General features: G+C 36.4%; 1 protein-coding gene across 3 annotated transcripts in view; it reads left to right on the top strand.

Annotated features, from left to right (window-relative positions):
* Positions 1 to 20,974, top strand: part of LOC131034069 (uncharacterized) — a 57,175-nt gene extending 36,201 nt beyond the window's left edge. For 2 of the 3 annotated variants that reach the window (XM_057965424.2, XM_057965431.2), the window contains exons 4-9: positions 17,851 to 17,997; positions 18,202 to 18,318; positions 18,431 to 19,560; positions 19,746 to 19,910; positions 20,276 to 20,348; positions 20,447 to 20,974. In XM_057965424.2, the coding sequence (XP_057821407.1) occupies positions 17,851 to 17,997; positions 18,202 to 18,318; positions 18,431 to 19,560; positions 19,746 to 19,910; positions 20,276 to 20,348; positions 20,447 to 20,599 (1,785 nt within the window). In that variant the 3' untranslated portion in view covers positions 20,600 to 20,974. The remainder of the gene's footprint in view (positions 1 to 17,850; positions 17,998 to 18,201; positions 18,319 to 18,430; positions 19,561 to 19,745; positions 19,911 to 20,275; positions 20,349 to 20,446) is intronic. The other variant, XM_057965439.2, reaches the window with a different exon arrangement.
* The last annotated feature ends 791 nt before the right edge of the window (positions 20,975 to 21,765 follow it).

The raw sequence follows: 21,765 nt of genomic DNA, 5'->3' as shown, positions 1-21,765 counted from the left end.
GGGAAGGAGAAATTCAAAGGACAAATGAGTGACAATATGAAGAAACTGGTTGAAGAAGATGAATTTAAACCTAAGTGGAGTAAAGAACCGGAGCAAAAGATACAGAGGAAAGGCAGTAGCAGTACCGAAAGAGAATTTCCTGGCAAATGTTACAAGTGTTGAGAAACCGGACATAGATTCTATGAATGTAAGCAGGGAATGGCAAGAAGTTGTGTGGCAAATGAGGAACTGGAAAATGAAGGTACCGGATCTCACTGTGCACCGGAGCAAGGAGAATCCCTGATGTTCAGAAGAAAGGATACCGGATCTACTCAGAGGAAGAATCTTTTCCAGATTGTGTGTAAGCCAGGTGGTAAGTGTTGCAAGGTTATTGTAGATAGTGAAAGTATTGACAATTTGGTATCTGAGGAGATGGTTGTGAAGCTTGGATTGAAGAGGCTTGAGCATCCTTGTCCTTATGAGGTGAGTTGGTTACAAGATGATCAAAAGATAGAGATAAAGGAATAGTGTTTGGTGAATTTTAATATTGGGCCTTTCAGAGATGAAGTTTTGTGTGATGTTGTATCTATGAGTGCTTGTCATGTCTTGTTGGGAAAACCTTGGCAGTATGATAGAGGAGCTATTTATGACTGTAGAAGGATGGGCATAAGTTCACATTGATTTCTTTCAAGGAGAAAGAGAAGGAGGTGAAGAATCTGAGCCTTGAGAAGAGTTTCAGTACCAAGAAACTGGTGGCAGAGGTTATACCGGAAGGTGACTTGAAGAAAGATCCGATGAAACTAGTTGCAGAGGTTATACCGAAGGGTGACATGAGTTTGCATAAAGATCTGACAGTTGAACTTGATGGACAGATAGAACCGGATGACAGAGAGCTTATGGTGACAAACCGGATGAAGTCTTGTGGCAGAAACAAACCGGAATTGCAGAAGAAAGAGAATAGTAAACAGAGACAATGTGTAGATCTGAAGTAAAGGAAGAGAAACAGAGAGAGTCAGAGGTTAGAAAAGCCGGTTGAGGCACCGTGTTGACATGTTTTTTATGACTACGTCGAACACAAAATAAAGCTGCCTTACAGTCACTTCACTCTCTCTTGATCAAAGTGCGATTGCATGCTAAGATTGCATGAAGTTCAAACAATCGACTCCAAGGTTCCTTTATGCTACGGACGTGACTCAGTTGGTTGCTGCGATTGCTGGTAATCCAAGGGGCCTTACGTTTGCATAATTCTTTCACTTCTTTGTTGTGGTTGGAACTCCATCATCGGATATGGCAATTCTGCGATGCTGTTGCTTCGAACAGACTAAAATGAATTGAAAGTAAAAGGGAAAGGGTCTAGACGGATCTAAATCTACTCCTAAGAGTAGTGATAACAATGAATAGTGCTTTGGTGGACAAATTCCAAATAAACCAAGCTCTGCTTCGCAAAGATCAACTACAACTCCGCAATAACCGGTGCAATCTTCTGGGGATGCTAGAGGATTTTCAAATCGAGAAAGTACATTTGAATACCCAAAAAACGACGCAATCCAAACAACTATCCACAATCGAACTTAGCACAAATTTAGGGGTCTCAGACTAACTTTACATTGCAACTTACAATCAACAAGATGCAAAAAGTATGAACCATGGAAATTCATCAGATACCATTACATTCTCCATTGAAATCAAAGCACTTTACTATTTCTAATCTAAGTGAGGAAGGTGAAACCATGCAAGCTTTGAAAAAATAATTTAAGTGGACACCATCAGAGAACAATGTTTCACTGTTATTATCTCAAAACTTATCGCAACAATTTCATACAAAGTCTCCCTCCTTTAGAAATGAGGGGGGTCACCCCTTTATAAAGGCCTCAGGCCATGATTACATGCAAAACCCTAAATAGGGTTTCGCCCTAGAAGATTCCCCACTCAAGATGCAACAAGTTGGGAATCAACAATAAATACCCCATAAATCCCATATACAATTAATTACAATCCTTCCAAAAATGGCACCCATAAAGCATTAATTAACCATTACATTCAAAAGGTGCCCACTATGCAATGAATGTGCAAAATTTGCCCATGATGCCATAAATGCACCATCATCTCTTGAACGTGACAGCTGCATGCAAAAGGAATCTGCCATAATGCCATAAATGTGACGGCTGCATGCAAAAGGAATCTGCCATAATGCCATAAATGTGACGGCTGCATGCAAAGAGATGAGATGCTTCATTAATTCAGTGTGCATTGACTCGGGTGCCACTTGGCGAGAAACCCTTGGAAAGAGAAAACTTCAGGAGAGAAGAATTTGATCCATGAAGAATTTTCTTGAAGTTTCTCGAACTTTCCTTGCTCTGGAGGAGGTTTTTAATGATTTTCCACCATCTCCTATTTTTTAGGAATTATCCACAAATTAGGGTTCCACGGTCCAGGAGAGAGAAAATTCCCTAATGACTCCAAGTCTACCATCATTTTCAAATTCAGATGATTCTTGATGCTCGAGAATGGATTTTTCAAATTTTTCCATGGGGGGGAAATTTCTTTTTCAATTCATCCTTGCCCTAGAAATTGTTTTTTCCACCTTCAATTCATCCCGATGTGGAATTCATGTTGTGAAGGAATTCTCCTGTGGAAAGAAATTTGTTCCTTGCCCCCGAGGAAGGAAATTCTTCATGCCTTAGCCAATTTTCATGATTTCCAAGAACTATGTCTTGAAGAAAGAAATTTCAAATACTTAGTCAATTTTTTACCTTTCCTGGAATTTTGTCTTGAAGGAAGGAATTTCCGACACTTAGCCAAATTTTCACCTTTCCTGGAATTTCTTCTTCTTGGGCGCAATTCTTCCCTGAGGAAGGAATTTTTTTTGAATTTTGAACCTTTCTTCGTGAACCTTGATTTTATGTCTTGCTTCCAACCTTGGGCACATTTTGGAATTGGAGAAAAAATTCTGGAAATTTGTTCCTTGAGGATGGAATTTTTGTGCTCTTTGAATTCATCATGTCCACAGGGAGCTTTTTCACCAATTTGCCATGTTTCCTATTTTTTTGGAATTTTCCTAAAATTTAGGACCCGGGTCCAGGAGAGAGAAAATTATCTCACGAGTCCAAATCTGCAAAACTTTGCAGATTTTGATAAGATTTGGTGTCTAAAAATGGAAATTTCAAAAAATTTCTCAAGGGGATTTTTTTCTTTCATTCCTCCTTGACCCTTTGACTTTCATGCCTTAGACAAATTTTCATTTTTCAAGCTTAAGCATGGAATTTACCATGTCTTGGAATTTGATCATTTTCCATGCCTCCAAGCACCCCTCAATTTGGTGCTTTCCATTAGTCTAGGGCGCTATTTCCATGTGCAGAGGAATTCACACTTTGTTTGGAATCTTCCATCACTTCCTTGTTTTGGCTCCTTCACCATGCCTTGGGCGGAATTTCACTGTGGAGGAGGAATTTCATCAAATGCTGAATCCTCCATGACCCCTCCATTTTGGTGCCCTGCTGAGGAGTAGGGCGGAATTTTGTGCTTGCCAAGGATTTAATGCATTTCAATGAATTCCAAGGTCACCTCATTCTGCCGCCCTATGACCTTCTTAGGCGGATTTTTGACCTTGCCATGGAATTCACAATATTTTCCATTTTCCACGTTGACCTTACTTTGGCGCCATGCAAATCTTGGGCAGATTTTTGCTAGGAGGAAGGAATTTTGACCATGGAGGAATCTTCCTTTATCAGAATATATATATGAATCTTATGAGGCCAACCCAGATATGTTCTGGTGGGTATAAATATGTTATTATGTAATCATTTGTAGGGGCAAAGGAAGTAGAATTGAGAATAAGCATTGAGATTCGCATTTTGTGATCTGGTTGGTTCTTAGAGTTCCGGATTGGGTTTTATCTGGCTGATAGCCTGCATGTAACCGGTTAATTGCCGGATGTTCTTTGATGATTATATGATGACTGCCGGATGATTGCCAGAAGTTCTAAGGCATTAATATGATCTGTTTATGTAATCTTCTTATGTTTTCTGGCTGCTTTCGTTGTGTTGCTTTTGCTGCATAAGTCGGTTGATTCTCTTTGAGGGTTTTACCGGTTACGGCTGCATCAAAAATCAACAAAAGGCTCAGAGTTTGTATCCATCCTAGGAATGATTGCAACAAAAGTGTTATAAAAGTCTTTGAGAATCTTTTTTAATTTCTTGGAAGTTCTCACCACCTCTCAAACCTCCCTAGTCACATTTTACCAAAAGCATTGAAAAAAGGCTATATAGGAAAGCCATTCGGCCTTGGAGTCTTGTCCTTTTGCATATGAAACAGAGTAGTTTTGACTTCCTCCTTTTGCAAATGGAGCCATGATCATTGCATTTTGGTTTGGAGAAAAGGGTGGACACACTTGTCCAAAAAACTAATGTGAGATTGCGAATGAGATGCCTCCAATGGGTAAAGGATTTCTTGAAAAAAATGATGGCTTCATTCTAGATATTAGAGTCATAATCCAACAATTTGCCTTTCATCAAATGGATTTAGGAAATGCTTGTAAATACACCTCGAGTTGTTTAAAAATTTGGTATATTTTTCCCACTCTTTTAGTCACAACTCTCATTTTTTTGTTTCTAGAACTACTCTTCTCTTCGATATTCTTCATATGATTTAGGCAAATGTACCAAAAGAGGCTTGATCCATGACCATTGTTTGAATAAGTTAGCCCAACTCTTCTTACTCTAAATTGACTCTCTTTTTCGTGGAAGTTGGTCTTAAAGTATAGGTGATTCCAATCCTTTCAACATTTTTATGACGTGTTTTAATTTTTGACTAAGACAAACATTTTAGAATTGTGGGATTTGAAGCATCAGCCAACCACTTTTGTAAAAAGTCTTCTAAATCGGGGTCACTTAGCCATACGACCTCAAATTTGAAGGGGCATTTAGGAGGAGAGTCCATTGAAATGCTTCAAAATGTTCAGGGAGATTAGATATTGATCTAAATCGATTATTGACAAAATATTATTTTCCATAGTATAGTTTAGATCAAGCTAAAGATGCAAATGAAGAAAATGATTCAATCTTTTAAGTTTTAACTATTTAATTAAAACCTTTCTTCTCTTGGTCCAAGTAGATATTCCATTTTTGAGGAAGTACATCAATCAAGTTCATATTCTCAAAAAAGTATAGAAGTCTACTTGGGATTGTGTAGGCCTAGAGACCCCTCTTTGCTTGTCCCAAGTCTTGATAATATTGTTGAAATATTCACCCACAATGACGTGCCCTTGATGTAGGTTTAAGATTAAGGATGAAATATTGTTCCAAACCTTGCACGTGAGTAGAGGACTAGTTGGTCCATAAGTGCTGAAAAGGAAAAAGGAGATGTTTTCTACGAGACACTTAAATGCATTGTCAACATCCCCCAATTCTCTCAAAACCCCGAAAGCATCCACAAAATCACATTTCTAGTGTTTCCATAAGGGTTCGATCATCAAATTAGTCCCCTTACTAAGTTTTTTTTGCAAAATTAGAATGCCCATTATTTGTGCTTGGAGCTAATGCTTAAGAAAATGTTGTTTGTTTGGGGCATTGAGGCTCCTCATGTTCTATGAAAGGATTAGTATACCCCCGATGGGGTGGTGTTTTACATCTCCATATTTACTTAGATAATTAACCATGAGTTTCCGACACCCTTTTGAAGGTTGACCTTGATTTTTTTCAAGGTTGTTTTTAGGCCTTTCCTTTGTTTAGGACCACAATTAGGTTTCAATTTTGATAATTCTAATTGTGAGATTTTCAAAGTATCAATAGGTTGAATTTCCAAATCCATTTTATTATCATCCATATCCCCTTCCATAGATTTGCTTGATGAAGCTTTTAAATGAGCTGGTGTAATAAAACTCTTTGCAAAAGGAGAAAATTTAGATATTAGATGTTTTTTTGAGTGTAGAATGACAATTCTTTTTGCATTCACACAAATAATTCCAATTTCTTTGAGAGATAGTGCCAAGCCTTAGTGTTAAAACTCGCAAAGTAGATGATTACCCCAAAACTAGTGTATGAAATAAAAAACATGAAACTACAAATACAAATGATTAAAGATCAAAATAGCATTATAAAGCTGGAATCCAACGAGAGAAATGCGAATGCTCCAAAAGGAAAAATAGCATTAAGAAAACTCAAAAATCATGAATGAAAGTACAAGCTAGGAGAGTGAGTACATATGGACTATGTGGGAGGGAGGGGGTGGCAAATACAACCAATAGGAAGTGTTGAGATATCCCAAAATATGAAAGAATAAGCCCTATGGAAGATGTTGACAACTCAATCCATTCACATTAATACTCATAATGTTGACCTAAGTGAGCTTAATTTAAAGTGTAGAAAAGACCTAATGGTAGGAAAATAGAAATCTACACTAACACCCTCCCTCAAAAATAACTTAGTTGGGCTAAAAGATGGATCTTGACAAACGGAGTTTGATGAGGTACCCTTGTCCATAGAAATCCCTTCCAAAGAGAAGAAATACCTAAAATGAGAGAATACCCTCTCTACTCCCCCCATACCCCCCTTCCCCTACCCCCCAAATAGAGAGAGAAGGGACCCCCTTTAGAGTAGAGAGAGAAAGGAGTAAGTAGCCCCTCCCAAGATGTAACCTCTTGATGTCCTTGCAAGGTTAATGAATCCACATGGTAGAGAGAGAATGTGAATGCAAAATGTCTCAAAATAAGAATTGAAGTAAGCTCCTTTGCAATGAATGATGCACCTTCCTTTGAGAAGAAAGAAACCTTGAGCTCCAAGTATGTTGAATTCCCACTCCAACTATGCAATGAATCGTAGGAACAACAAGATCTTTAGAAAACGCTCATATATTTGCAAGTTAGTTTTTAGATGTGGTTAAGTCTGATCAGGAGTTCTAAGCCTAACTTTAGAGGATGACAAGCATGAAATGAAGGAGAGCGAGTAGCAGGGTTTATAAGTGTCCTCATTACATCTAAATATAAAAGCACCCCCACAAAAGAAAGAGAATTAGAAATGGTTTGAGAAACGAGGCCATGTAAGGGACCCATGCACAAAGATGGTCCTTTAAAAGAGGCATAGAGAACCTCTCGAGAAGAGACTAATGCTCTTCATGATTATTCTGGAAGGATCTTTATTTCTTTTGGGAAAGTGTGTGCCAATAAGGCCTCCTATTTGGTCATGGCCTTATTCAAAGCATCTTTAGAAAAAATGAGTGAATCTGAGGGAGAGTTTGGGGGAAGCCCCTTAAGAGGGAACTTGTGGTAAAACCTTTTCACACTTTACCCTAGGGGTGATGGTAAAATGATGGGCTTTGACTTTAGACCACCAGCTAAGCTTGGCGTGATGTCGATGGCTTTCTTGAATCGGGTTTTTAGGATATAGGGAAGAAAGATGCTCCATTCAGAAGCATTTTTTGCATCGAGAAGCATTTTTTGCATAGCCAACTTGTTGGTGCAATCTTCTATTGTCTACCTTATGTGAAATCTTAGCCAGGAGTCCCTTGGTGAGGTCCACATGTATGCGAGTGTAGGCGTGTAGGTGTAACGAGTGGATTGCATTGATATATTGTTAATTTTTTGGGCACACTTCCAATAGCATAATGTCCTTGTAATTCCTAGAATTGTAGTAGTAAGGCAATCAAATACGCATATTCTGAGGAGAACAAATTAGTTCAAGAGTCAAAGGAGGGAAACCAAGGTTTTTTGTAGAGGCAATTTGTCTGAAGATGCCATGGTCTAACAGTGATCACTACCTCTTTGTATTTGATAGTTTCAAACTCAAGAATAGAAAACCCACTTGTACAGTGGTAGATGGTTATGTCCTCAATTGCTTATTTCCATAACTTCATAATCCAAGTATTTAGGTTGCTCAACTTGGGTGAAAGTACAATAAATGTACATATCAATGCATGATCTTATACGAATTCTTCACAATTTGAGATTTCTTCACCCATACAAATTTATGGAATATGGTTTGATGGTGGAAAAGCAGGGGAATAGGGACTGTTTGATTAAGAAGTAGAGTAAAAGTGGAAGAATTCACTTCGGGTGAGGTTACTTGGATTAGAGGCGGGTGCCTTGGCAATTGTAGTCTTGCCAATGTGAGGGTCAGTAAGAATGTTTGAAATATTAAGGGTTTTAGGCAGATTGAAGTTGCTCTTATTTTTGTGTGAGGCCTGGCAGCCTTCAGCCCACAAGTTTTAATCCACAGCAAGCTTCTTCTTGCCCTTTGATGCTTTGTCGAATACTGGCCCCATTCCCAGCACTTCCTTGTAGCTGCAAATGGCTTTTGGAAATCAACTTTTGTTATTTCGAAATCATTCGAATCACATAAGACCAATTATAGCATTTGGAAAATTTTGTTGAAGGCCAAATTCATGGCCAAAAACCAATGGTCTATTGTGAATGGAATTGATGCTAAAGCAAATTAGGTCAATACTTATTGCTAGCAAGAAGCATTTTTCATTATTTTAAGAAGTGTTGGAGATGAATTTCTGCCCCAATCCTTCCAATGAAGGATGTAGAACACTAAAAACAGTGCACAAGGATTTAAAACTATGTAGAATTCAATTAGTTAGTATCATTCAAAACTTAAATCGAACAATTTATCTCTATACTACTTTTTCTGCTTTTATCGATAATGAATGGTTCCTAGATAGTGGTGCATCAAGACATATGACATATATGTATGATATTCTTTAGATTTTGTCTATTGTAATGAGAAAGTGTATTGAGGAGATAAGCTTAGTTATAGAAGCACATGGGCAAGTTATAGCTTAAATCTCTAAGGGTAAGGTCCCATTGGGGGCTTCAGGATCTATTTTCAGAGAGTAGGAGGTCTCACGAAACAAATTTTTTTGTGCTACAGTATTATTTGGAATCTTTTATTGAAAAATAGCACTTCCCAATTTCTAGGACTGCATATTTCAACAGTTGAAATTGGGGTGGGGCTAGAAATTGCCCCACTAGCTTAGGAATTTTTTATGCCACTTGTTAATCAGCTAATAATTTAGATTCCGTCCTGAAAAGAAATAGAAGAAAAATGATGTTTATATATTAATTTTTTATTCACAGCATTCTTCATGAGACCACGCACTTCCCTAAATTTTGGAGCGTAAACTTTTAAGCTGAACAGCAGTACTAAATTCATAGAATTACTAGCTTTAAAATATTCCTTAAAAATCTCAGCAGCACCCACAGAATGTTTTTAGGAAGCCCCCCTCCATGAGACCTTACCCTAACAGTTTTATAGAAGATGTATTATTTGTTCCTAAATTAAGAAAAAACTTATTGTTTGTTCTCAATGAATGCAAAAAATATTACAAAATTCTTCTTAAAGATTTACCTAAGGTATTTTGGAAAATGGCTATTATGCCCCCCCGCCATGAAGACTTCAACAAATCAATCACAACAGTATTAATACCTAAACCTGGGCAATGCATTGCATGGTATAGGGCCGACTAGGGCAGAAGGAAGTTAGGGCCGACCTAGGGCAACATTGTTTCGTAGCTTTAGTAAGTAAATTTAGGCAATAAAATATATGTGAAAGGTCGACTCATTGGATTAGAATCACCTTGTAAGAAGGCTGACCTATCTTGACATAATCACACAATTTAGAGAGTCCAAATACATTAAAGGATATTAAGCAATTAAATGATACGAATGTCGGCTCATGATTAGACGCCTCTCTTGGGGGAGAAGTCACCACACTTGAAAAGTCGTTCCTATTTATAAACGTTGCCTCCTTTCAAGAAAGGGAGGATTGCGTATAAAAAAGGATATGTAAGATAGAAGTAAAGGGGGGAAAGGGAATGAAATGTTCTAGGATCTAACAGCAGATCTAAATCCTAAAAGCAATAAGTTAAAAGCAGCAATCATCTTAAATAGGAGACAACGTATTAAATAGTGCGACAATCAGTTACTATACAGCAATAGTATATAGGCATCGGGCCATGAAGGAAGGCAATCAATCCAACTAGCAATCAGTGCTCATAAATAGCAGATCAATCCAGAAGATATCAAGCATCAAGCATCAATCATCAAGCATCAAGCATCAAGGAATCATTTAAAAAAGGAACATTGATCCTCATAACTCATAAGAGAGAAAACAATACCTAGCGATACAATAAATAGATCGAACCATTCAATATTCAAGGAGGGAATCAGCATCAAGTCAAATCTGTCTAAATTGCATCAGCAGACTGAAACTATATAACCTGCAGTAATCTTATGTTCTACAATTATAGTGGCATGAATTAGTGGAATCAATAATTGTATGTGATAATGTGAAATACATATTCTCAACCATTAATCTATCTATACCCTAACAAGCAATCATGTGGAGAAGAGCAGGAAATGCAAGAAAGGGAGCAGATACGAGATCACCATCAGTAGACCACCCCATGATGGATGTCCAATGTGCTTGCCACTTGGGGCCAAAAGGGTAAGTGTTTTCTCTTGGGCTTAGATAGGATTATTCGACCACCCTATTACGATTTCCTTCCCAACCTCTACAATTGTTGATTGTTGGAGGAATCACAAGTCATAAGAGGATGAATAAGGATACATGAATAGGGAGGGGAGACACAAGCACCCCACTAGGTAGACCACCCCATGCTGGATGTCCAATGTGCCTGCCACTTGCGGTCAAAAGGGTGAGTGTCCACTCTTGGGATTAGTGTAAGGATTGCTTCGGGCCAACCTATCATGCTCCCTCATTCAAACCCTATTGTGATTGAATACTAAAAATGAATATAGATGTGGTGACATCAATAGGGAGGGCAGAGACAATCATTCCACTAGGTAGACCATCCCATGATGGATGTCCAATGTGCTTGCCGCTTGTGGCCAAGGGGGATGATATATCCGCTCTTGGGCTTAGTGTGAGAATTGCTTTAGGCCAACCTATTGTGCTCCCACATTCAAACCTATTGTGATGACTATAGATGTGACATATCTAATGAATTATGATGATTTTACATAATTATACTTGTGTGATTACTAACCCTACTAGAAATAATTAGTCTTATAAATTATATTTCAAATATTATCTAACATGGTTGCAAGATCTCAACCAGATTTATATTGATAAAGACGTTTTATTGGTAAAAGTATGATTCCTAACTATCTTACATTTCTTATTTTAATGAATCTTGTGATTTTAGGGTAAGATCCAGGGTCCCCCCAAAAGGGGACATTACAATGGCATACATATTTTTAGTGGTTTCTCAAGAGAAATTTGTTTTTCCACCAAAGCCAAAAATGATACTCCACTTTGGCCGAAAAGATTGGGGCCTAAATATCACAAGTCTAAATGATATGTATTGCAAAAACCTTACAATTGGTTTATGAAAAACTAGAAATAATCTACTCACTTGTGAAGGTTTTCTAGTAGGTGAATGAATATAATGAATGGCCTTGTGACCCAATTATCAACAAACAATTTCCCCAAAATTATTTCATTATTTTGATGTCTTCTTCAAGAGAAAATCTCTATTGGAATGTCCCTCCATTTTCCTAGACAAACTTAAGACCGAAATTGTCAAATCTTCTAATTCACTAGAACTGGTCCATAGTGACTTAATGGAACTTTTACAGGTCCCATCTTTTAATGGATCTTTGTATGCTCTAACCTTGATGATTACACTAGAATGATATGGGCATACTAGCTTTAAATAAAAAATGCAATTCTCGCTTAATTGAAAGAATATAAATCCTCGATTGGAAATCAGTCTAATTTTGAATTGAAAAATCTCAGAATAGGTAATAGAAGAGAGTACATAAATAGAGCGTTGGGGGAATTGTGTGCTTCTTGTAGGATTCATTTGGAACTAACCACTTCCTATTCTCTACAACAAAATGGTATGGTAGAAAGAGAAAACATAACCATTATGGAAATGGTTAGATTCATGATGCATTCTGCTAATGTACCAATGTTTTTATGAGATAAAGCTATGAAAACAGCTGTTTGCATTCTTAAAGGGGTTACTTCAAAGACATTAAACTTACCAACACACTTGGAAATGTGAGAGAAAAAGAAACCTAATGCCTTCCGCCTGAAAATATTTGGAAGCCATACTTTAGTACTCATAGCTAAAAACAAAAGAAAGAAACTCAATCCAACTTCTTTCAAATGTCGTTTTGTAGGATATGGAGGAAAAGGCTTAAGTGTAATGTCCCCTTCCTAACTGGCCCTAGAATTTGCCCTAAAACAATTGCAACAAATTAGGGTTAGGGTTACATCTTACCAAATAAATATTTCTTCAATAATGCAATCTTGAATTTGAATCCTACAATCACAACATGACAACATATGCAAATCCTAGAATCACAACATGACAACATATATATATATATATATGTATGTATGTATGTATGTATGTACATGTATATGTATATATATACATATGTATACACACACACACACACACACACATACGTATATATGTATATCTATATGTATACATACATACAGATACATACATACATATAGATACATATACACATATTTACTTAATCGTTTGGATTAGGCAAATTAATCATAGTCGTAGATTACTAATAATACTACTAAACACATAAGAGTTTGGAGGAGTAGACATGATGGGTCCGCCGAAAGCCATTTCTATATCAAGCCCAAGGGGATGTCTACCACAGCCCTCTTGCTTGCTTGGCGGCTTGTACTGTCTTTCCCCATTCATGTCTCATCTTCCTGAAGACACATGCCCTCTTGTAGGATTTGGTGGAGGTTGGAAGGGGGTTACTTGATTTTGTAAGTGCTCTCTTTGTGCTAGGTGGCAATGATCCTACTAGGATGGCCTCCTTACGAGCCTGCTTACTGCCCACATCTTACTCCTCAGGCCTTATCCCACAAGAGGGATTTCAAACAATCAAGCACATCTTATATTCTATAGGAACATACCCTTAAGCATTATGTATCATGCATAAGCAACAAGTGATTGTAAGAAGGATAGTGCTGAGGAAGGCAGATCTGATATAGCATCAGTCTGTCGTTTGGCCTGATCTGGAAATGACTTTACTTTGGTTTATATGCTGTTCAACCTCTGAGTCGATCCTCGACTGAAGTGCTGTTATGCTGAATGCTTCGATCTTCCTTGGCAAATGTATTTATTTACTGACTCTGCTTAGAATCTGATTCTGCGTGAGAGATTCAATCATGATCCTCTTCCATTAATTGCTTACTCTTTTTATACCTTCATATCTCATTGAGGAGATATATCTCTTTGGAAAGAGACATCCATTCAAATGGGTCATGTCTCCGCATTGCCGTCTTATTATTCAAATCAGATCTGCACTTCTGATTATTCACTACATGCTTATTTTCTATTCCACAAGTTGATCTCCCTTCGATGTATTCCTCAGATGAAATCTTCTTCCCTTTATATCTTCCCATGTGAGGGAGAGTCACAACTCTTCATCATATCTTCCCTTTGCAAGGGTCACGACCTTTAACAATTATCACCCTTGAAAGAGTTTTAACCCCTCATCGTTTCTGCACATTCCTTTGTACTTCCATTAATCTCTCCTTGTTTTACATGCTTCCTTCTTTCTTCTTCCTCCCTCCATTCCATACCCTTTTATACTATCCTATTTTATTGAGGAGACACATCTCTTGGAAAAGAGACATCCATTTAAAGGGTCATGCCCCCTCATTGTTGTCTTATCAGATCTGCACTTCTTATTCAAATCAGCTCTGCACTTATTTAAATCAGATCTGCACTTCTGATTCCCTTAAGTATTCTGCCCTCAAATTGGGTTCTCTTCTCCCTTTTATATCTCATGTTTGAGGGAGTCACAACTTTCCATTTCATGAATTAAATTTTATTTATATTATATTTTTTTTAATCTTTTGTATTTTAAGTTTATTATTATTATTTATAATTAAATCCTATTCAAAGAGGGGACATTACATTAAGAGTATATTACCCTTCAAATATGGATACTATATTTAGTAGGAATTGGCATATACTTATAAAACCCTTTTCATCTTTGCAATCTGTTGAAACCTATGAAGAGTGTTCTGTTTCTGAAGATAATCAATTTCAAGCAGATGAATGGAAGGAGGAGGAATCTATGGATAATCCTCAACTTAAAAGAGCCAAGGGACTTCAAAATCTAATTCAAGAGGCCAACATACAGAATCCTTCTTTGTCTAAAGTGACCAGGAGTCAGCACACATATTATGCTCTAATGAGGTTATATTTAATATGAACTTTAGCCATATATTAATTTTTATGGCATATATGGCCATAAGGGGTTGATTGTTTAAATAACAGTTTATAAATAAATATTACTTTATCAATTGAAAGATCATTTACCTTATGATATATATAACCATTTGGATTGAGTATTAATTAATAAACTAATATAAATATCATTTTATTAATTAAAGGATCTTATACTAAAATTGAAAAAGTGTAAATTTTTTTATGGACCAGCTAGGAGTTGAGCCTACCACCCATTTGCTGCTGAGTTGCTGTTGAGTGTGGCTCATTTTCCAACAAAAAGATAAAACAACCCAAAAGAGTATTGGGTAGTTTCATCCTACATTTAAGGATTCTTCTGTGACAATTTGGATATGTAAATTTGAGATTTGTTAATTTGAGATTTGTTAAAGTTTACCAGAGGTATTGAAGCTGTGTGTGGAAGGGGAGAGTAGAGGTAAAAGCCAGGTTTTGATTAATATAACTCAATAATACTTTTTTGTGGGGTTTTTGACAATAAGGTTTTTACTAAGTAAATTTTGTGTGCTGTGCAAAATTTTCTGCATTTTATTTCTGTACAGTTTATTTCATTGTTCTGTAATCAATGGTTAACATGTGTTGAACATATTAAAATTCTGACATTACTTGACCTAATTTATGGGATTTGATAAACAATGCAAGAGTTTAGTTCCTACAGCATTCTCCCATGCAGGGACCACTGCTTCTCTTGTTAAGGCACAGGTGACCAATGCAAATTCTATAAACTTACAGCATGTTTTGGAATCTTCTCCTTACAAGTAGGAGTGGCTACAGCTTAGGATGGGAGACAGGGCTGAGATTATGCAGCCACAGTTTTTAATTTTTTGCCATGTGCCTACAGATTGGACTTTCCTTACAATTTTTTCTTGACATTCTCCATGCAAATTTTATGTTGAAAAATTCCCTCCAGATTTTACGTGAACTGAAAAGTAAGTAGCAATAACAAAAAGACATTGGACCAACCAGAAAAATAGCCTCCAATTTTTAAACGATCCCTGCATTTGAAATTTAGGAACCCTCCTGTATGGGATGGCACTATCAGTTGATGTATCCACCAATATAGATGCCTTTAAGTTTTAATTTGAACTTTCTATTGAGTTTACAGGATATTTGGTACTTGAAAAGTAAATCCAAGTATACTGCTGAGTATTTATATTTCTCTTAAGGTCAAGTTTGGAAATAGAGTTTTAGCGAAATGGAAACCACTAAAAAGAGATGGTTTATACTCATCTTTAACTAAGAATCCAAAGGCAACCTGGTCCTTGCAAGAAGATGGGGCATTTGAAGAAATGAAATTTGGTACCTAATGTTAGCATATGCAGATGATTATGGGTCAGTTACCTATAATTTGGTAGTGGCCTGCACTATTATTAGGGTTCAACTTATTATCCGGATCAGTCTGGGGGTGATGGAACAAGCAGAGATGGAAAAAACCAAAAATCCAAATTTTTTGGTATTTTCTACATTTTAGTAATTTGCATTTTCGGAGACCTTCAGAGCAGAATTTGGGGTCAAAACTGTTGTCGGTTCCTAAAAATTGTTAGCTGAAGGCAAAGATATTTAGGCACCGAAATTATAGCTCTTGCAGATCTTTCCAATGGTGTAAACAGTTTCAGATTTCGAGCACCAAGCAGAAACTTATGACCCTGCCAAGTTGCGGTATCTAAATTTCTAATTTTTTGAAAACTGTAATTTTGTTTATCATTTTTATTTAGTCAACTGTTCATTTCAAATTGATGAGATTTTGGAGATTGTTGGCATTCCAGATAATTATATAAACTTCATTTTGGATTGAATGAATTTCGACTTTTGAAGTTCACAACTCTATCCATGAGTTATGCTATTCTCCACTTTTGTTAAGCAATACTGCAAGTTTCCACATACTTAGTATTGTTACCTGGATTCGCCTTTGAATTCAGATCAGCTTAGCAAGAGAGACAAAGTGAACACTTAATCGGGGAAGGAGACTCCAAAGTTATTAACAGTTTATCCATGAGAAATGGTTCAAAGTGCAAATCAAGTACATTTTAGAGAACAACAGGAGATTGATTGTATAATGGGAAGGTAATTGAGTGGAGAGATTCCCTTGCCAATATGGGAATGGGACTGGAAGAAAAAACAGAACTGTTAATTTTCTGAAATGACATTTCTAGTGAAGTTAGGAACATTATCAATAAGGGCAAAGAAGTCGTCTAAACAGTCACTACTTTTTATGTATAGATGGATTATATTAATGTAAGAATATCCTTTATTTAGTTGGTTATGGTTTTGCTTACAACATGGAAATAGATTTGCTGCATCAGTCTTAAGAAGTTAATCTGGTATTTGAAAATATGGTTGGGTGAGTGATTTTGTTCAGATGATGTGGTAAACTCAGTCACTTTCACTGTTTCACACACTCACTTTTTCTTTGTTTCCTTCTGGATGTGAATCACTCTTTCCTGGCATACATCCAAGGATTTACAGGCATAATTATAATTTGTGTTCAATTGGAATCCTGTATGAAATGACTACAATTCGTGTTCAATTGGAATCCTGTACGAAAAGACTCCTTCCATATACTGTCACACACATCAAAGATTTTACACTATGAAAGCAGACTACTTGTAATCCTGTGTAAAACTGTATACTCTAAAAAAATGGAAACCATATATTATAAGCCATTGTATCCAACAAATCTGTGTTGAGAACATACAATATCCCTGATTGCGTTAGTTTGCACCTGAATTGGAAAAGCTAATTCGTGTATTCTGTTTATGTTGTGCTTGAACTCAGTGGATTATGATATGGTTGTTTGGAACTTTTCTCTTCCATGGTACTTATTGCTCAAAGCCTGTGCCAGAGTGGCTAAGTGAGATTTGATGGTACATGTGATACAGAAAATAGATTTTAAGTGTGTTTTTTGTTCCAATCAACATATGCATGCTAGGAGCATACTCTCATCTGTATACGGTGATGAATATTGCACTCTTTAATTGCCATGGAAACAAGATCGATTCTTTTGAATGTTTGTTGATGTGTGCCTTGAAATATCATATTGTTACCCGACAATTTGCTTGTACGGAAATAGCATATTTATGCAGAGACTCAGTACAAATTCATTAGGTTTTTATCTCTGGTTGTATTTCTCTTCTGAGAACTTAGTTAAAGATGTAGCATCATGCCTGTAAGATTAACCACATCTGGACGCTACAGTTTGAAGTAGAACTCAGCTTTGATGATAGATTAAGTGATGATGGTATTGTTGTAACCTGTATGGCATCATCAATAATAAAGTGCACTGTCTCTTGGCAAACTAGGTTTTTTGATGTTTTCTAGTCTTTTTCCACTTCATGATAGTTGTTTGTTGTTGGATTAGATAGTCAAGACAACATTGTATTTGGTAGCAAAGAATGCATTGAATTTTTTGCTCTTGCGTTTTTCAATTTTGTGAAATTTGAAGATGGGGTGAGATCTGCTTTATAAACCCCATTTTTAACCAACATTTTTTTTGTCATTGTTTTGTCTAGTTTATATAAAAATATTCTTCAAGGCTTATTTTACTTCAATTTTTAAAGACTAGTCAGATGGTGTATAAAATCCCTAATTCTATGTCTAATTGTATGTAGTTAGGTTGTTTTAGGCCACATAAGAGAGGTTGATGAAGATGGAGAAAGAGATTGGGAGGGTTTTGAAGATGATTTAAATCAGGTGTTTGGAGAATATGACTTATTGCTGCCATTTGTCAGCCGAAGGAATGAGCTCCTAGGGCTGGTAAAAGTATGTACTTCGTTCTTTCTCATATAGAAAATCAACATTGAAGGGAAACCTAGAGCTTTGTAAGCTTAAGAATTTTATGCAGTAGCATAAAATTGGATTAGAATTGGGTTTAAAGTATATTATTTTTTCTGCTTAAATTAAGAGGCCTTTGCCAAATTTGTCATTTATTGATTTAACTTGAATTGTGCTGTTATCAATTCACAGGATAAAAGTTCCTGTCTTTCAGCATTAGAGAAATATCCAGTTGAAGTATTGAGGAATGATTTGCTTCATTTTATTCATGGGAAGAAGAATTGTTTCAGTAGAACTGTTATTGATCAGGTAAAAGTCCCTTGCCAAGCAATTCACAACTTGAGAATGGGTTTTCTAGTTAGATTCACAGAATTATTTTGCATGTCAGGATAGTTTACAATATTCAGTTATTGGTTTTCAGCTGGTTTGTGATATCGCTGATGGGCGCTATACCTGTACATCTTTCCCACATAAGAAGCATGTGTCAACAGGAGATGAAATCATCACATGTGTGTCTAGAAAGCGATGCTGCAGAGAAGCCACCTTGCAGTGTGAGAATAGAATTGCAGAAGGTCAAAAAAAATTAAAGCACAGTGAGAATGATATCTCTCCATCGCATGTTGAGAAGATAAAAGAATGCATTGTGGCTAGATATAATGTCTCTGAAAATGATTTACAGAAGAGAAATACTTTAGGCTCTCAAACAGGGAACTTGAACAATGATCTTCAAAATACAAATGATTCTTCGGCTATGGGATCTAGACAAGAGGTGAATTGCAATAGAGATAAAGAAATACCACAGGAATCAAGTAGCACCGAGTCAAAAAATAACAATAGTAATTGCAACTGTAGCAAAAGCACTGATGATGGAGACTATGGCTTGGAACAACAAATAAGTGAACGAGAGGAGGAAAATAATTCAGATACCGAAGGCAGAAAGGAGAATCACATACTTGACTCTGAGGAGCTGCCAGAACCAGATCATCTGTTACTGGGGAATGATTGCCTCGGACAAAGTTGTTTGAAATGTAAAGATGGTGGATCATTGTTCTATTGTGATGGGTGTTCTATTGCTTTACATTTTAATTGTCTGCAATCAGACATATCTATCACATCAAGGGAAAGTGTTGATTGCCCTGTCTGTTCATACAAAAAAGCCCTTGCTGCTTACAGAACAGCCAAGAAAGAAGCACTTGAATCCAAAAAGAGGTTACTTGCATTCATTGATATCAAAGCAATCCAAGGTAACAAACAGACCTCACGAGACAACTGCAAAAGTAAAGAGCAAGTGCTTCCAGACACAGGGAACACTTCGAAGGATCATTCTAGTCATCCATGTGCATTTAATTTAGCCTCTATGAGAAAAAAACTGCCTTCACATAGCAGGAGCTCCAAAAGTATTGTTCATGAAAATGAATTACCTGATGAAATTGGAAATAATGAGCAATCTAAGCAGACAGATGCTCATGATGATATGCTTAATGGAGATCTTGGAGAAAGTCACCATGGGAATAGGAAAAACAGAATTCGTAATAAAGAGTCATCGATGAGGTGTGTACAAATACAATTCAGTCTAGGAAAGCTTGGGTTTTGAATATTTCATGGATTTTAATATCTTTCAATTTATGTATTTGTTGTCATCTAATATTGCTGTTTCACTTGTCTACATTGCTCATGAATTTTTGACACTATTTTCAGTCTTACTATAAGAGAAAACAACTGTCTTTACATAGCAGGGGCTCCAAAAGTATTGTCCATGAAAATGAAATGCCTGGTGGAATCAGAAATAAACAGCAATTTATGCAGACAGATGCTCATGATTGTAGGCTTAGTGGAGATCTTGGAGAAAATCACTACGCGGATAGGAAAAACAGAATTCGTGATAAGAAGTCATCAATGAGGTGTGTATAAATAAGAATTCACTTAGGAAAGTTTTGATTTTAAATGACTTAATTATACTTCAAAGATATTAGTTTTCCACAATCCATGATAGTTATTGTGATCACTTCTGGTTTCGATTGTGTGTTTTTTTACATCAAAAAACACACACAATTGAAACCAGAAGCGATCACAATAATTAATTATCCTACAATTTCTGTATTTGTTGACATATTATATTGTTGTGTCAGTTGTCTACGCTGCTCATGTATTTTAAAAAAATATTTCCAGTCTTACTTATTTTTTGTCTTTAGTCCAAAATAAATGATCTAACAGTTTCCATTTCTAAAACATGCTCAACCCTGTTCATCATTTGTTATATGTGCAGGGAAACCTTTCCCTTGCCTGGTGCACGTAGAGTCAAGTTGCCTTGGACAAAGGATGAAGAAGAGATTTTAAAGGTCTATTTTCTAGGAATGCAAACTTAGTTTTTGCTGATTTTGGATTTTTTTTTTGAATAACGAGCAGAGTATGAGTTGAGGCTTATTTTTCCTTGCAGGAAGGTACGAATAAATTCCCATGCGATTCCAACGGAATGAAATGGAAATGCATATTAGAGCATGGCAAAGGTGTATTTCATAACTCTCGTCTTCCTGGTGACTTGAAGGATAAATGGCGTAATATGAAAAAACTCAAAAAAGGCAATTCCTGAAGTACTTTATACACCAAGTTATCTTGCCAATATTTTTATCACTATAATGAGAATCACTAATTTGCTGATTCAACTTTGTATGGGATGCATTCTTAGTTTTAGTTCTCGACCTACTTCTTCTAAGAATGATATCATTACTTCACTGAAAACATTCTGTGGTGTCATAGGCTGTTTGATGTTGAATGCTTGTATGATACTACAAAATACTTGTTTTGAGGGCATGCTTACTCTGCAAGTCCCATCATTGAATCCTAGCCTATATGGCTTATCCAAAAATGTCTGAAGAGAATGTTAAGAGATATGCCTTCTCTGATTCATTCAAAGCATATGTCATGTACCCTTTACATTTTGTTATAGTTTTATACTTTTTTGGTATTTTCCGATTTTTTTTTAAAACAAGAAACAAATTGAAATAGCTAACTAAAATGGAAGATAATGATGGAAAATACTTAATCAATCTCTCAAACACTTGATAAGCTAAATCTGAACCAAATTTTGATAAATTCAATGGCTGGTACAAACACTAGGTCACTTCAAATGCTCAGATCAGATTCAAACATAAATTTGGAAACTCTCAAAGGTTGATTTTATTGCTTTTTGCAAGGATTACAAGTTGGAAGTAGTTCCAAAACAAAAAGAAGATCCGAAATTACAATTTTAAATTCACATAGGCCTTATTGGATTCGTATGGCTGGCTGATCTAGCTAGGTTAAGGGTTGGATGGACTGGTACAATAGCTGTACGGCTGTGGTAGGAGCTTACAATAACCAAAACTACCCTCCTTGCTGTTGATGTAATGCAGATCAGACCCTGGAGACACAAATTAGACTTCAATAGTGGCAAATAAACCTGTATGGACTGTTCTCACAGCTGGTGCCTCCCCAATCAGCAATCAATATCTCAAAATGGTTTGCCACCCTTGAAAAAAAAATTTAAAATTTTTGTGCAGCTGGGCTACCTCCAAAAATAGTGTGCCGAAACCTCCAATAATATCATCCAGCAGTTGGTATGACTGTAACATCTCAGATCCAGCCTTTTAGGATGACCTAAAAATTGCCAAAAAATCTAAAAATAATTTATAAACTTTCAAATATGCATAGGTGATGAAACGATGATTTTGTTTATAGGGACATTGTAGCAGCATTATAGCAAAATCTAGTTCCATC

This window comes from Cryptomeria japonica, chromosome 5 (genome assembly GCF_030272615.1).
Source record: "Cryptomeria japonica chromosome 5, Sugi_1.0, whole genome shotgun sequence".
NCBI lineage: Eukaryota > Viridiplantae > Streptophyta > Pinopsida > Cupressales > Cupressaceae > Cryptomeria > Cryptomeria japonica.
This window is presented reverse-complemented; position numbering and strand designations above follow the sequence as displayed.